The sequence below is a fragment of the Plectropomus leopardus genome, chromosome 5 (assembly GCF_008729295.1).
Source record: "Plectropomus leopardus isolate mb chromosome 5, YSFRI_Pleo_2.0, whole genome shotgun sequence".
In the NCBI taxonomy this organism is placed as follows: domain Eukaryota; kingdom Metazoa; phylum Chordata; class Actinopteri; order Perciformes; family Serranidae; genus Plectropomus; species Plectropomus leopardus.
In genome coordinates this window covers 7810780-7827784 of record NC_056467.1, presented here as the reverse complement: position 1 = coordinate 7827784, position 17005 = coordinate 7810780, and the positions used below count along the sequence as shown (strand labels likewise).

Below are 17005 nucleotides of genomic sequence, written 5' to 3'. Positions count from 1 at the left end.
TTGTCAGCTGACGCAGTGAACGTATTGATTTCCTCATATTAACTCAGTCTTCATGAAAAGCCCCAGGCGGCAGAGGAGGAGCGAGAAGAGGAGGGAGTAAAGAAGAGAATTGTGGGAAGAATAGGAGGGAACTGTAAGAGATAAGCGATGAGAAGAAGGAGGAGGAGGAAAAGGAGGGCAGGGAGGAGAAGTGTAAATCTGGTGTGTCTGATACTGTACATCGTGCTCAAAAGAACCACATGTCAGATTTAAGGGAGGCCGGAACTTCAGTATATACCCTGGCCTTTGAAATATTGGAAAAGAATTACTTGAACTATACTTGCTGTATATGATATAATTTGATTTGCATGATTCACATATGCTTCAAAGGAAATGGAGGATGACAATTTCTAGAGGTAAATATGCTTACAGTATGGTACCTACCTTAATGATTTATATTTAGCACCTATGGATTTTTGCCATCTTTACCACTTATTTTTCTGCTATATCTCTCTGCTGCTCTATGTTCCATGGTCCCTTGGCATGAGTCTTAAATGTGGCCATATTTTTAGTACGGCAGCACTGCTGAGATGTTTCTCATATATTTGGATATTATTTCTTCCTGGAATCCATTATAACCACCACTAATCCACTATACCGAAATCCCATTTGTCCACAAAGAATCCCAACTTCAAATTCATCACTATGAAAAGAGGATGTGTTCCTATTTTAACAATCTTCTAGTTTACATTGTGTCCCTGGCATTTCGGGGTCTTTATTTGAAGTACATGAGTATGTTTACATGCACAAAATGGTCTGTTTTTTGGCCTTATTCTGAAGAAGACAATATTCCCATTAAGCTGTTTACATGACTGTTGAAAATGAATATTCCACTAACAAATCCGTTTACATGCAGCCATACATACTCCAAATAACACACCTTAACATCTAATTTTTCACATGAAAGTATGGAATAGTAGAACAGCTGTAGCCTCTTGTCCTGTTGCTTCTTTGCATCAAAATATAATTATTGTCACAGTTTTGTACCAGTTGCGGACTTGTTAGACTCCCTCTTTTCTTCCTGCAATCTATTTGTTCATATCCAAAAACCTGTTGATTCACATCTTTCATAAAGTTGAAAACAGGTCTGTTTCTCCTTCCGACCAGAAATGTGGGATTTTCTTTTGCATGCATCTCTATCCCACAGCCCTGCAAACAGTTTGCGAGTTGGTTTGTGTGCAACATATCCATGATAACACAGAGAGCTGACCGTAAACATATGAGAGGCTGTGTGTCGCAAACTGTGGTGGAAACTCCACTTAAATGTATGTTCTAATTGGCTTTACATGTTCAAATAATGCTCCTAAAACCCAAATAATGCAAGCGTTTGACTAGTCTTAATTGTAAAATGCAAAATTCTGAAATGGGCCTGATTCGTAATGTTTAAACAGAATATGCTGTCAAAATGACCTATATACAATTCAGAATATTGTCATATTCAGAATAATAGGGGAACATTGATGTGCATGTTACCATAGCATATGTTTTTGAGTGATTTGTTGTTGTTGTTGTTTGAATTCATGATTTGTCCAATGACTTCTGGAAGGGTTTCATTAAGTGTTGTGTACCCACTGGGGTTAGGTTAAACCAGGTTAAAAGGTGATAATCACCACACTTACCATCCTAGAATAATGCTGTAACACCTTTTCTACAATGTAGGCAGTTATGTAATTCCTGTTTGACCTGGGCCTGCTTATGTGGATGGAGGAATGTAGTCACGTTAGGGTGTTTAAAACATTAGTGTGTTTGGAGGTGGAGTGGATCTGTCCGCTGAGCCTAATGGGCAGCACGTGTGGCTCCTCACTCATCAGCTGTTACTCTCTTCTGCCTTCCTTCCCTTGACTGTCTCTCACACGCCTTTTTTTCTCTGTCATGCACGCACACTCATTTTCACTCATTTTCACTCATTTTCTCTTTTCATTGCAAATTCTCTCTTTGTGGAGGAGGAATAGGAGGCGTGTTTGCCAGCCATATGGCAGTGCCAGGGGCGTCCGGAGCAGATGTGCTCAGCATTGGGGCTCTGCTCCATCAAGCACACACACACACACATACGCAGAGGCTTACATAGCGCCTGTAACCGAGGAAGAGGTCACTGACTGACAACAGCATTATCTAACTCCCAAAGTGCAGCCACACTGCTGCAGGAGTGACAAAACCTACAGTGAGCAACCTCTGACTACTCAATGGGACTTAAAATTAAAGTTAATGAGTGCCTCCCTTTGAATGTTATTCAGAAATATATACACTGTGTGTATTAGTAATACACAATTTAAGGAAAATTCAACCAAATGAGAGAAAAAAATATAAGTTTTTGCACAATGTGAAACACAGTGCTGCAATAAACATTCCTTTTGTTGTTTGTGGGCCAGCAGAATATCAGTTTACTGATGGGCCTTTTTTATTGGTCACCGTGATGTGTTTTGGTCGCACTGCGTCAAAACCTGCCGCACTGATTGGCTTTTCCATTGTCAATTTTAATATACGTAGCCACACCTAGCCATACCAAAGATGGATCTTCTCCGGAGTAGAGACAAAAGTTCGCCTCAGTTAATCTGTCAGTTTCCTTTAATTGGTTAGTTGTTTGTTCTAAAAAAATTACAGAGAACTGTTTAAAAAAAAGTTAGTGAGTGCCCAAGATGACGTCCTCCAATGTCTTTTTTTGTCCACAGCCCACATATATTCAGTTTACTGTCATAGAGGAGTAAATAAACCAGAAAATATTCACATTCAAGAAGCTGGAATTGAAAAATGTCTCCTTAAAAAATATTCAAATCTATTAATTGATTAACAAATTAGTTTGCAATGCATTTTTTCCGTTTACTGCCATTGCAGCTTTAGTCCTTTTTATGTGTAAGTGCACCAGATGCAGGTTAGCGGCTTGTGTAGTTGTCTGACTGATCAGAGTGTTAGAAAACTCTCCTTCAGTGATCAGTGTGGTGTTTTTGACTTCCTGGTTCGTTCACTGTCCGGGAAAGAGCAGTTGCCTTAAGAGCTCCGACTCAGCGTATTTGTGTTGACTTTTTTCTAGAGCTGTTATTTTTTGCTGAATAGTACAAGAACGATTGAGGTGTGTGCGCGCGTGTGTGTGTGTGTGTGTGTGTGTGTGTGTGTGTGTGTTGTGCATGTGTGTCTTACAGTACACTAAGTTTCCTCTGAATGAAATGGGATGTAAATTTGACCAGTGTGCAGAATGAGAATGTAGGCTGCTTCCCAGTGTTTGCTGAGCCAGCGTTTGACCTACATCAAACATCCAAAAGCAGAATTAGTTAGAAAGCATCAACCATGCTGGGCAACACCTAGGCACAAGTACACATCAAAGGGTTCAAGCTAAAAAGGGCAAAACTCCCCACACAGAAACACTTTTTGAGGTTTCTCCAAATTACTGTTTCAGATGTAGTTCTTTTTTTATTATTAACATCTCATTAGTAAGAGAGATCAGAGCTGATTGAGGCAGAAATCAAAGGAAAAAATGACAGTGATCATGCCAGCAATGACTGACTGATGAACATTTCCATTAGGGACTATAAGCTCTGACACAACATCATATCCACAGATGATCATTTGTTTTTCCTGTAACAAAGGGTATGAAACAATGCTACATGTAAAATCATTTGGTGATGCAATAAATTTAATCAAAGGAGGCTGAGCTTTTTTGTAAGATTTTTTTTTTCTTATTTTCTTTTTTCTTACTTTCTTATTATTTGAAATATATGTTTTGCAGGTCATAAAAATAATGTAATATGGCCTGAGCTATCACATTCTACTTCAGAGACTTCATTTTAAAAGTATATTTGTCACTGCAAAATTATATCCTTGCACAAGTGGACTATTCATCAAGAGTCTCGTTTACACAAAAGTGTAAATTGGAAATGTCCATTTTGAAATAATCCATGTCAGCCCACCCCCTCTACTGTTCCTGACTCTGCTGATCTGTTCATGGCGTCACTAAATGAGACAGCGAAGAAAACTTAAAGATTTTTAAATCAGATTAAAATGAGTTTTTGAAGGAAATCAATATTTGTTATTATTTCTCCTCTAAATAACAACATGGATCACTTGGCTGGTCATATGTCTTGGTGCAGTCAGCTGAGAGCAGCTGTCCTCAGGGAGATCACAAACCCTTTTTGACACTGGAGCAACAAAGTTCAGGGCAAGTGTGTGTGTGTGTGTGTGTGTGTGCGTGCGAGTGAGTGAAAGAGAAAGAGAGAGAGAGAGAGATAGCAAGAGAGAGAGAGACAACTGGCTAGGAGCAGTCAATGGATGCTCAGCCGTTTCAAATATAGCATAAGTTTGAGTGTGTATGTATATAAGACTACATTTTATGTTTTAGGTTGTTGTTTTTACTAATTATAAGGAATGAGAAACCAGAAAGAAAGGAGAAAGAAAGAAACAGATTATAACAGACACCATGTTGACATCAACAGAAGAAAAATTAACGAAAAGCATTTCCCTATTAGAGATATTAAAGTAGGAAGTTGCTGTAACTCCTGTAGGGAAATGGCCTTGGCCTGATCCTTCTATTCCTTACAGTCCTCTGACTGACTCCATTTCCATCTGATTATCTGACATACTGCTGTCAGAAACTCGGCCTCCACAAGCTCTGGCTTTAAAGATGCATTAATACCTGGTTTCTGCTGACAGATAGCATGCTTACAGGCTAAAATGCAACATTGGTACAACAGAATTTCTCCAATTCTCGTAATCTAATCCTTCTAAAGGGAAAAAAAAGAAGTTAATTATAGCATTTTTCACAGCTGCTGGCTGTCACTCAAACACAAAAAAATGGAAATGATGGATCCAGGTAAAAAACAGAATAAAATAAAGTTAACCTTCAGTAGAATAACAGCAAGATCGCATGCTGAGGATTGGCAGTTAAAGAGGTGTATTTGTGCATGCTTACTTTTTACAACTACTTTTTCCACTTTCTCCATTTTCATATGTGTGTTTTAGGGCTGTACCCAACTCAGAATTATACCATTTGATTTGGATTTGGCAATTTAATGAAAATATTTGATTGACTGTTTTGTTTCCCATTCAAAGTTTCAAGTTTAAATGGGCGCTGCGGGACATTCAGTGCAACAATGGTATTCACATAAACAAGCTAACGACACTAATGACAGATTGTACATGTGCAACGCTTTTTGCCAACACTAGATATTAACAAGAGCAAGATACTGTATCGTATTAACTTGCTGTGAGCTGTAAATTCACCATGTCTTCACTTCACGGTGTGGTCTCTCAGCAGTATGTCTGCAGCCACAAAGAGCAGTGTGAAAGTCAAGAGCACTCACTCCGCAGGAAAGTCTGGGAACCAAAACGTCCCCAGGAGTAGACTGCACAGAAAAACAATGACTGCTCAACTTGAAGCAGTCAGCAGATCGCGTTGCCTGATTAATGCAGGTACTGTTTAATACTTTTGGCACAACAGTAAAGGCATAGCTTGATTACTCTTAGTTTTTTGTTTTTCTGACTTTATAGTTAGTAAGTAATACAAATTCATCATATCTCAAGCAGTACGACGTACGTTTCCTAAATTGAACTATTTATCTGAAATCAGATGTGGTACAGCACATTGCCCTAGCTATAGCCTTAGCTGCACCTTCCAACACCACTCTCTGCTTTCCTCCGATAAGACACATCAGTGGCACTGAGTTTAGAGAGGGTTCATCCTGAAGGTAAGCCACAGAGGGACTCAAACGGGCGATAAATCATTGCTGGCCCTTATTGCTGGAGAACTGTACTGACCAAATCACCCACAGAAGCACTGCTGTTCCCAGGAGGCCTGGCCAGTGTTGGCGGGCTTAAAATCACTGTCTTCATTTGCAGAGTCTTCAGTGAAGGGTAGGAAGACAGAGTGGCAGATGCACAGAGGGGGAGATCAAACTAGGCAGAAAGAGTGGGAAAAGAGACAAAAAAAAGAAGGTTAAGACAATTAAGAAAAAGAGCAATCTGTACCTACAAGCCAATTACCAACTAAGGTGTAGCAGACAAGGTTACCTTAGGCTAAATGCATGCTCCAGGAATAGTCCACTAGTATTATCTGCTGGCTGGCATTGTGAGGCTCTGGCTGGCTGACTGAGAAGCTTAGACTGTATTTGTGTTCACCTGTGGCGTGCAGACAGTGGAGAGAGTGCTTGTAGACTGGCCTTATCTGCTGACATTTAGAGGGAACCAGCGCTATCTTTAAACAACACAGTAGTTTAAGTGGTTTCACTGAAACACCGGCAGAAAACTCAAAAGTGATATTTTTTGAATGATTTTGTGGGAAATTTCCCTTTACAAACAACTCTTTATGGTGGTTTCTTTGATTAACTTTTGGGGAAAATTTTTGATGATTGCTTTCATGCCAGCTTAATTTTGGGAATGCTGCAGTTTTTACACATTTTGTCTCGCTAACTCTTACCTCTATACTAGCTGTACCTATACTAGACATAGAGACACACTTTGGTGCTTCATCCAGACATATTTGGCAGAACCAGGCTGTTGTCACCCACTTAAAAGGGACTTGAGGATGGCAGCTGCCAAATAGCGAAACAGAACCCCTTGCCAATCATGTCATATTACTGGCAGATCAGTGTGCTTGCCAGGATGTTAGATTTACATGCAGACACAGTGACAGGTTTGCCAAACATGCAAGTCTGAAAGGGAATGGAATTACTCCACCCAGAGGTGGCTGGTGGCTGACAGGAAAAGAGTCTGTTTCTTAGGGGAAATCCAGGTTTGGTTCCTCGGCTGTCATATGAAACAACAAACTAAACAACACGTGCTGGAAGTTCGCAAAACAACATGTTGTTTTTGTTGTTGTTCTTTTCCCCTTAGTGCTGTATTAGCAGGCATGGCTGCTATGTTTTTGATTAGAGCTGTATATTTGCGATTAGTGTACTCCACTGAAGTTGGTACTTGATGTTTTTTGGACATTGACATTGTTTGAGTGTGTTAGTGTGTGTGTGTGTGTGTGTGTGTGTGTGTGTGTGTGTGTGTGTGTGTGTGTAGCTGTGTCCAGGGCTGCATGTGCAGAGCCATCTGTTTGCTGCTTTAGCAGTAGTCTTCCAATGCCCAGGCTTATCTGTGCACGAGGGCAGTGGCCTACTTTAACCTTCTGCTCGCTCAGTGAACACAGCCGCGCACACTAGTTTAGTTGATCACCCGTTGTTCACGATAACTTTGTGACATTTAATTCACATAAGTAATCAGACTGTAGACTGTAGTTTTTAAAAAAGGAAATATTCCTTATATTCTAAATGATAATTAACACTTCACGTGAGTAGTGATTCCTTATACTTCTAACAATGTTACCATATAGTATATAGAATTTTAGGACCTTAACGAGCCAGTTGCTTTGCAATGTTTCTTATGCAACCTAGATCACATTAAAACGAAAAAGAAAATAGTGTGCAATTTTGAGTCCAGGGTGGTAGACAGATCTTGTGCAAATGTCAGAGAAGCACACATAAACCTAGTCAGCTGCAACATCTCAAACAGGTAATCTCACGAGAACTAAGTGGGTACGTTTTACTCATGTGATATATGCTTGTTTGTACACAAAATGAGACCAGGCTAAAGTGCAAAGCATTTATGTCATTTACCTAAGGCACGGTAAGCATGAAGGGTTAGGGAATGGGGTTAGGGTAAGGGGTTTACTTCAATACTACAGATGTAATATCTTTGCAATGCATTCCAGAATAATGTGGTTTAGCTAAAATGAGAGTGAACTCATTCAGATGTGACAGACTCTCTATTCATGAGTGTGAGACTGTGACAGCGAGGCTGTTTGCAAATACTGTGACCAACACTACATGCTAAAGCCTGTATGTGCAGCCTTGTGTTTATAGTAGTAACACATTAGGAGCGCAGTAAGCCTGGCTAGGCAGACTAAGTACAGGAGAGTATTAAGCTATGTGGGCTAGTCAGTGGGCCCTGTCAGGGAGTTGGCTTTCGTGGCTAATAGGTCAACCAGGAGGGGCAGGGCAGGGGATGAGGGGGAGGATGAGCAAGAGATTTTTAAGGCTGTTTCATTGGGTGAGGGTTTGCCGGACGGAGTGAAGAGGGAAAAATGGAGGTGAGGCGAGGAAAGCAAATGAAGGAAAGGAGGGATTAAATGGGCAAAGTCATGTGAGCAAAACCTCTGACAGACGTTAAGCTGACATCATCTGCGTCCCCTTTGACCTGTTAAAATCCCTCATCCAGTGACTGTGAATTTTCACAAATGAGTGTACAATCGAGTTTTCCCAACTGGGATGCTTAACCTGAAAAAGTACCAGTTGTTCAAATACATTATTTATGTACCACCTTTCTGGATACACACCATCATTTTGCCTTTATTGTAGTCAGTAGCTCTGATCAAGCAGTTGTAATAAAATATGCACAACCTTTGAACTAGGACACTGCATGCAGGCAGAGGTTTTTTTTTCAGCTTTAGTTCATGCAGTTCTGTTGCAAGCACAGTTCGTGTGTTTTGTACACAGCAGAACCAACATCTGCTTCCTTTTGAAATATAAATGAGGACCTTTTATTATGTGGTCCCTATGGACTATGGTTATAAACAGGTCTGTCCGAAAGGTTTAGTTTGTTTATTCAGATGTTTAACATCCCCTTACAGCCTTATCTAAACCTAAAGTTAATAACAGGGCTTTCCTACTATCAGATGTAGCTTGAGTGATCATTCAAAAGAGAGATTATATGGTATATGTATAGCATCAAAAGCCTGGCAGGCAGATGGAAAGCATCGCTTGCATCAGAAGCTCAAAGGAAAAGACTGACATTTTGGGAAATTAGCTTACTCTCATCGTCCTAAGAATTACTTTAGACTGATACCATTCACATGCATTTATTATGGCTGCTGTTTGCCAGTTTAGCATAAAAAAAAAACGACCCATAGCTAATGAAGTCCACCCAACAACAGCTCTCCAACTCACCAACTAACATATTGTATGTTTGTTTAATCTGTATGAAACCTGTGTATAAACAAGAAGTTGTGGTGTTGGTCGCGTGTAATCACTTTCCATGGAGACTCCACCGTGAAACAGTAAAAGACATTAACCAATGTAAATCAGAATGGTAAATGGACTTATTTGTAAAGCACCTTTCTAGTCTTTCGTCCACTCAAAGGGCTTTTACACTATGTCATATTGACCCATTGTGCGCGTTCGCTGTTGTTGGCCAAGGCTGCCATACAAGGCACCACCTGCTCATCATTCACATGCACTCAAAGCCATCGAGGGAAATTTGGAGTTCAGTAGGGACCCAGGCCCAGGATCAAACTGCCAATCTTCTGATAAGTAGACAACCTTGTTCTACCCCCTGCAGCCGCCCACAAAAGGCCATTTTACACTTCGATTCTTGTATGCAATAAACAAACAAACAAGCAAGATATAATGTATCGGTGGATCCAGACTAGCTGCTTTCCCCCCCATTCCATGTTCTTCTAAGTTAACTAACAGTCTTCTGGCTGGCTTCACTCTTGGCAAAAACGTGAAAAAACACATTTTCTATCCCATTAACTTTACTTTTTTTTATTTCAAAGCTAGATTTAAGGAAGATTATTAGTTATGTAAACTAACTAAAGTGTTTTTATAGCAGTATACATTCATTTAAATACCCTTTAAGTAGAAAAAATTAGTTGGTTTGTGACTTTATTTTCACCTGGGCAGTGCTTTGAGCATGGTGCTTAATGAGTCCCACCGAGCAGCTGGGTACACAACTATACCACCTGAGTTTCACACGGATGTCTTTGCTTGCTCGTTGGTTCACCCTGGTGCCTCGCAGGCAAGCGGTAACATCACAGGGTCCGCCATACATGAACACAGCTCATCATGAAGCCCCTGGGTCTATTGCAAGAGAATAGGACACAGAGCTTTGTTTGTGTGTGGGCACAGGTGTCTGTACACATAGTTCATGTGTGCATGTGTGCATGCTTGTGTTTCATTTCATGCTTTTGCTGTTTGCTTGTTTTTTGTTATTGTAGTAAATTCATTTCTAGTGTGGAGGTTAAAGTACTAAGGCACTTGCAAATTGCGTTTGAGTCCAAAGAGAGATTCAAAAGGGATGCAGATTAAACATGAAATGTGATCAGAGCTGCCAACTGTCACGCCTGAAGCAGGAGATACATGATTTTATGCTCGATCTCTCGTCACTGCCTTCTCCTCTCACTTCTTAAGAGCTCTCATGCAAAGAGAAAACGCAGCTGACAAAAGGTGGCTATCACGCATGAAGTCGGCCGCCTGTGACGTTAATGCTGCTGTCTGGTTTAAAAATCTGAATACTATTGGTGTGTCATGGAAAATTAGATTTAAACCTGAAAACAAAGATGTTGAAATTGGGTGCACATTTGGTGTCGAAGTTCACTTTCTCTAGTCAAACTTTTAGCACTATTATCAATCATCGTACTTAAACAGGTGTATGCCTGTGTAGGTGTGTCTCTGTGTGTCTTTGTGTGTCCCAGCCCACCCACTGAAGCTGTGCCAGAGGCTCATCACGTCACAGCATGAGGGGCATCTGTTTGAAACTGAAATAAAAGTAAAGCGTATGAATAAAAGAGCCACATGAATAAAAACACAGGATGCAAATGACTTGCCAAGCAAGGATTGTCTATGAGAGTGAGTGAGTGAGTGAGTGAGTAAGTGAGTGAGTGAGTGAGAGTGGAAGTGTTGTTTTCACCCTGCATTTGTTCTCCATCCCATCATAGCTGCACCTTAGCTTGACTGAGTGAATAAGCACACACACACCCATGTACCACATAGACTCACACACATTTCCATGCTCTCTGAGGTGTATGGTTTTCTCATGCATTAATCAACAGCAGTTTTGACACTTGGCTCTCAAATGAGGAGAGAGAGCTGTTTAACAGAGCCAGTTGGTTCTCTTCTTCACTCCACAAGCACTGCAAGCGCTGCTTGAGGTGACTTTATCAATTAGGCCTCTCTGGAAACAGCAGCACCCTCCTCTTGCCTTACCTCCTTCTATCCTCCTCCCCTTTCTCTTATTCATTCCTCCTCTCTGTACCTGCCTGTCTGACTTCAGTCCCTCCCTTCTCATTGTGCATCCTTCTCTTGTGCTTTTCTCCTCCTCCTTGTCCATTACTGCCCAAACTTGCTCACAAGTCCAACCACTTTGTTCCTCTCTTAGCTCCACCTCTTCTCCACCTTTTCCCATATTACTTCCTCCCGCCTGATTTTCAATACTTTGTCATTTTTGCTACACAAAAAAATATGGATAATATGCTAAAATGCCGAAACTGATATCAAAAACTAAGTAATGGTTAAAACGGTATACAGAAATAAATAAATAAATTAATTAATTAATAAACAAATAAATACATAAATCCTATGTGTAAAATAATTGATTTTATTACAGTTTACATAGCCCATCTATTTGTGGTGTGAACTTTTTTTTCTCTGATTATTAAATGAATAACAAGTAATATTTTCCTTTTTTTTTTTTTTAACATTTTACTATCGGCAAAAAACATGCAAAATGAAAAATACAACAGGAGGTGATAAGTTGCTGTTAATAAGGGTGAAAAAAATATTTTTGGTTTATGATTTGTTCATCTTGACAGTGTTCCCAAAAACTCCAGGAAGCTCATGTAGCCTATGTGAAAGCTTGCAGCTCATAGATGAACTGAAAACCTGCCAAATTTCTAAATTTTGCAGTCTGAGTCAACAGTGAAATGGTATTTTTGGCAATCTATATTTAAAGAGATGCTGTATAAGTCAGCATGTGTTTGTTGATTTTAAATATATTTCATTCAAATGAGCTTGCAAGTGACCAAAGCTCTAAATGTATTATACCAACATCATAGGGGTGCAAAGTCCGTCTGCTATGTCGCCTCACATTGTATGTGTCTCACATGCACATGAGTGCACCGCAAAAACTACAAGCGATGGCTAAGCAGCAAGAACATTGTGCTCCTGCGTGAAAGAAAATATCCCTAGTGGATGGCGGTGATCTATAATCGTCATTCAAAAAGGGAAACTGGAAGCCCGTCATGATGCTAACTCTAACAACACAATCCAATGTTGAAAGAACAAAGCATATTTACATCCGTAAACAACAATTCAAACCATCACAAACTGTTTTGACTAAAGTTGCGAAAGAAAAATAATCTTACCTTCTATAACCAGTCAGTTTGTTTTGGCCTTACTCACTCCACTTGGTGTACTTTTTCACTTTTGTTTCTCTTCTCGTGCGCTGAACTGCCCATCAGAGTGATTTCATTAACCGACGGGCTCTGCCTTCTACAACCCTGACACAACATGATGAATTGCTAGGAAAAAGCAGACAAGGGCCAACGTTGTGGGACACGAAGTGACAAGGGAAAGGGACGCTTACCGACAACCCAACATTGACTGACATCGGACTGACTGTTGGCTTGATGTGTCAGGGACTTTAATTAAATGAAAATTACATCATGCAAGCAGGATTTTTTTTTTCTCAAAACCTGATATAACTGATTCCAATAACCAACAGCACCCCATAAGTTTTTGATTGCGGCCTAATAAAATGATAATACAGTGTCTGTTGCATGTATACATAACTGTGGACAGTGGATGGTCAGCATCAGGGAGAACTAGCGCGGTTAGTTTTTGCTGTTTGCTGTTAGGTAGCCTGGTCTGGGTCATGCTGAGCTGTGCCTCGGGGCAGCTAAGGGCTGGGAAAAAAAGGGCAACAGAAAATGACGAGTTTTGGATGGTAAACCCAATGAGATGGACAGCTATTTTACATTACATCTATGCACATCAGCCTGGAGACATGAAGACAACAGCAGATCTCTGTGCTGCACTCAGCCCTGGGCAAGAATAGCAAAGTAACATACAAGAAAAAAACACGTAAAAGCATAAAAAGCAGTTACTGTACCAAACACGGCCTGACTTTGAGAGCATTTCCCTAAAATTAGTGTAGTGTTTGCTTCTGACTAGTCCTCTTTGCAATAGTACAAAACACATCATACTGTGATTTTTTTTCTTTTTTCTTTTTAATCTTGGTGGCCATATTTGACAATGAGCCACTCACCATTCATCCCTTTACGTATCAAACCCTTTACAGTATTCATTCTGGAGGAACAGTTGTCTACAGGACATGCTCCAAGAGTAGCTCTACAGAGCCAACATAAAGCTTTGGCAGAAGTGTGTGCAATGATGAGGCAATGCCAAGCAACCGTGCCATTTAGCTGTTGAGCTGTCGAGTTGTTCCCGTCTCTTACATGTGTCCCTAAAGGGCTACTATACATGTCACCGGTGACATGCAGTGATGAGATAGTGTGCATGGCAGTGGGTGGGATGCCATGTGGTGGAAGGCACATGTGTGCATATGTTTGTGCGCTTGTTTTTGGGTTTTTTTTTTTGTGTGTGTGTGTGTGTGTGTGTGTGTGTGTGTGTGTGTGTGTGTGTGTGTTTGTGTTTGTGTGTCTGTGAGTGCATTTCTTCTTTGGTTGTGGGAGCTTACAGCCTCTCTGCACAGAGGTTCCCTAATCCAGTGTTTTGAAATGAGCCCTCCAGCTGTTGTGGGCATGAGAGACTGCTGCCTTGGAGGAGGCTTAGGGACGATAAGATGCTCCTTCTATCTTCATTCCTCTAGGACCTCCTCTCTCTCTATCTTTCTTTCTTTCTTTCTTTCGTTCTTTGTTTCTCCTCTTCAATCTGTCTATGTCTATTTTCCCACTCCCTAAATTTAGACATTTAATATCTATGTGATCATGAGAAACACTTAAACTGGTCTCATGCTGCCGATACAAGCATGCATGCTGTTTGGGTCGTAACCTTTGTGTGACCCTTCTTTGCTGCTAATCTTCCAATATGAACATAGGTTTAAGATGCACATGAAGTGAACATTGTGCACACACAGGATAAAAGAACATCAGATTAGAGTAGTGACCTAATACTTTGGTTTTTATTATATTTCTAATGATGTCTTGAGATTATAGGAGTCATGAGGGGTAACGGGAGCTCATGAGCTGCATTATGACGTACATGTTGAAGAGACTGTTGCCCAATATACAGTGTTATTATTTGAACAATTGAGTTATATTGAGGAATACTACTGTAAAGGATACATATTGACACTCAAGTGGAATATAATGCCTTTTAGTGCTTGCATAATTTATGACAAGTCTTTTCATGAATATATCTCATATGAACCATAACTGAGTGGAGCAGTTCAAGCGCTGCCTATCTCCCCTGTGCCAGCAGTGAGCCTGCAGGGCGTGTGGTGTCTGCCAGCAGAAGGAAAGCGTAGGAAGTCTGCAGGTTTCGGACAGACAGAGAGGGAGCAACAGGCAGTCTGTCAGCGAGAATATTACAGTCAGTGATATTCAAAACCCAAATTCAGCAGAAATTACACTTCTAATAATTCTATAATACAAATAACTAGATGTATGGTTGGTTGATATATATTTTGTGCTTGGATTTGACATCTGGTTTGACTCCTACGTACTGTGCAAATGGCATGCTGATGGTTTCTGCTATTGGCTTATGGCAAGATCATCATCTTACATTATCACTAACAAGAACGATTCACAGGACATGATCAATTTTCTGTAATCATATCAGTGCCATCATCCTCCTCACCATGTTTAGATAAGATTACTTCCCATTGGGGTTTTTGGACATGGATACATGCTTGTGGGGGAGATCTAACTTAATTTAGGCTTTAATGTCTTTAGCTGTTCTAGAAATAGGATGCTGCATGTACATATTTCTCACTGTGGGTCTGTTATGGCTGACAGCTGAGTCCAGATGGGGGAAGCTGCTCCTCAGTACCTTCATTTGAGAGAATAGACCACAAGACAACAAGCTATCATGGTTGTTTACTGTGCTTGTGCAGGCAAGAAGCAGCAAACTGTATCTGAAATAACCATTACTATCCCCACTTGTCATGTTCATTTAGTATGTATTGATATAGACCGTGTTCCTGTGAAAGCAGCAAGAAGCGAGTTGTTTTAGGGAATGAATAACTCAAAAGACAGCCTATCGTGTCTCCCCATTTAACTATTACATATTTCATGTGATCCTTCACAGTGTGGTCTAGATGTTTGTTTAGAAGAGGAGCTTGGTTCAGAAATCATGTTTGTTTTTGCTGTAAAGATGAAAAGGCAGCAGAGAGAGGGCACACCGAGAGATTATAGATGACTCCCTTGTCTTTTAAAATTTTGTGCTTTTAGATGTACATGACAAAGATTTTGCTTACTATTATTTGTATTTATAGACCCGTCCCTCTGTCTGTGTCTGTCCCTCAGTCTCTATCTTTGACTCACTGGTGGCATGATTTTTAATATCACTGATATAAATGATCTTTAAAGGACTAGTGTGTAAGATGTAGGGCAGTTTAGTGGCATAGCGATGAGGATTTGCAGATCAGCTGAAACTTCTCCCTGCAAAAATTCCTTTAGTGTACATTGTTCAGGAGGTTTTTTTTACCAGGAGCTGAATTATCCACAGAGGTATCTTCCTCTCAAAAACAAACACAACAGATGATTATTACCTGTAAAACACTGAATATAGCGATTTTACATAACAAATCAGTGTTTTGTCAACACTGTTCTGCATGATGGAGATGGGCTGCTAGCCCAGCACCTGTTAATCTGTGATCATCATTTTTCTTTCAAAACTTGAGATCCAATCATTCAGGAGGTCTTAACAAGAAGCCGAATCGCCTGCAGAGGTTTCTTCCCCTTAAATACAAACAGACCTGGTGATTTGAAGTGATTTGGAAAAAAAAAAAAAAGGCAGTTTCATCTTAGAAAATGTTTTTCTGACAGCTCGTTGCAAAGAGGCTGCTAATTACAGTTGCTGCTGCAGATATGTGTATGGCCCTATCTAGAGCATGTGTTTCGTATGCCCATTCTGGGCTACAATTGAAACATGGCGGTGCAACATGGTAATCTCTATGTAGATTTGAGCGGCTCATTTTAAGGCAATGAATACAGAGCAATACTTGTTATTAAATGGTTATACAAAGAAAACATTTATTGTATTATTTTCCATTTCTGCCTATATATCCCCCTTCATCCTACACACTGAACCTTTAGGTCAAATACCCTTAAGGAAGTCTAGCTAGCTTCTCTTACCAAGTCCAAAGATTTATAAGAGAGATTGAGCAAGATGTATTGGTTGGGAGTTTTAATTATACAATTAGATGTCTACAATCCCCGTTCTGTTTTTTATTTGTTTATGCCTTGATACGGTATGTGCTTATCCACTGGGTAGATACTGATCATTGCCTCCTTCCTCCTGCAGTGTGTGTGCGGGCGCTGGATGTGACAGTGTCCCAGAGCAGTATTCAGGTGGCCCGCGGCCAAGCAGCCGTCCTGCCCTGCTCTTTCACCACCAGCGCTGCCCTCAACAACCTTAACATCATCTGGATGGTGATTCCGCTGTCCAATGCCAACCAGCCAGAACAGGTACAGTGTACGTCACTGCATGCACCTGCTCAGTCAGACCATTCCTTCTTTTTTTTTTAGCAAAGAAGCATAGAGAATGAATGTGGGATTGAAAGAACAAAACACATTCTTGATATTTGAAACCAGTATGCTGATGCTAAACAGCCAGAGCTGCAGCCCACTGTTTACGTACTTACTGAGGTGTATACTGCCTTACTGAGATGCATCTAACTCATATTCTAATGCAATATTACTATATATGCATCATGTGGATGTCTGTGCGGCTTCCCAACACCAACTTTACAGTCAATGCAGGTACACAAGACTTGATTTGTGCTAAGGTGTGCTCAGATACAGCGCAAAGAGAAAGTGAAAACACTCAAAAACTGAGAAATTTGCACAATGCAGCCACAAAAAAATAATTTTTGGAGCTTAAGGGACATCCAGCACAGTCACATGGCAACAATGGCTCTCACTTACAGTGATAGTCATTAAAGAAAACTAAAGCTGCAGTATATTTTGCAAATATATGCCAATGTGCCATGGACATTTGTGCGAAAATCCAGTCTGCAGAAGTGCTACAATACAGTC

General features: G+C 40.4%; 1 protein-coding gene across 1 annotated transcript in view; it reads left to right on the top strand.

Annotated features, from left to right (window-relative positions):
• The window catches only part of igsf11 (immunoglobulin superfamily member 11), a 109296-nt gene that overhangs the window by 74221 nt on the left and 18070 nt on the right, over positions 1–17005 (top strand). Inside the window, exon 3 of the mRNA XM_042486841.1 lies at positions 16272–16435. Within this exon, the coding sequence (XP_042342775.1) occupies positions 16272–16435 (164 nt within the window). The remainder of the gene's footprint in view (positions 1–16271; positions 16436–17005) is intronic.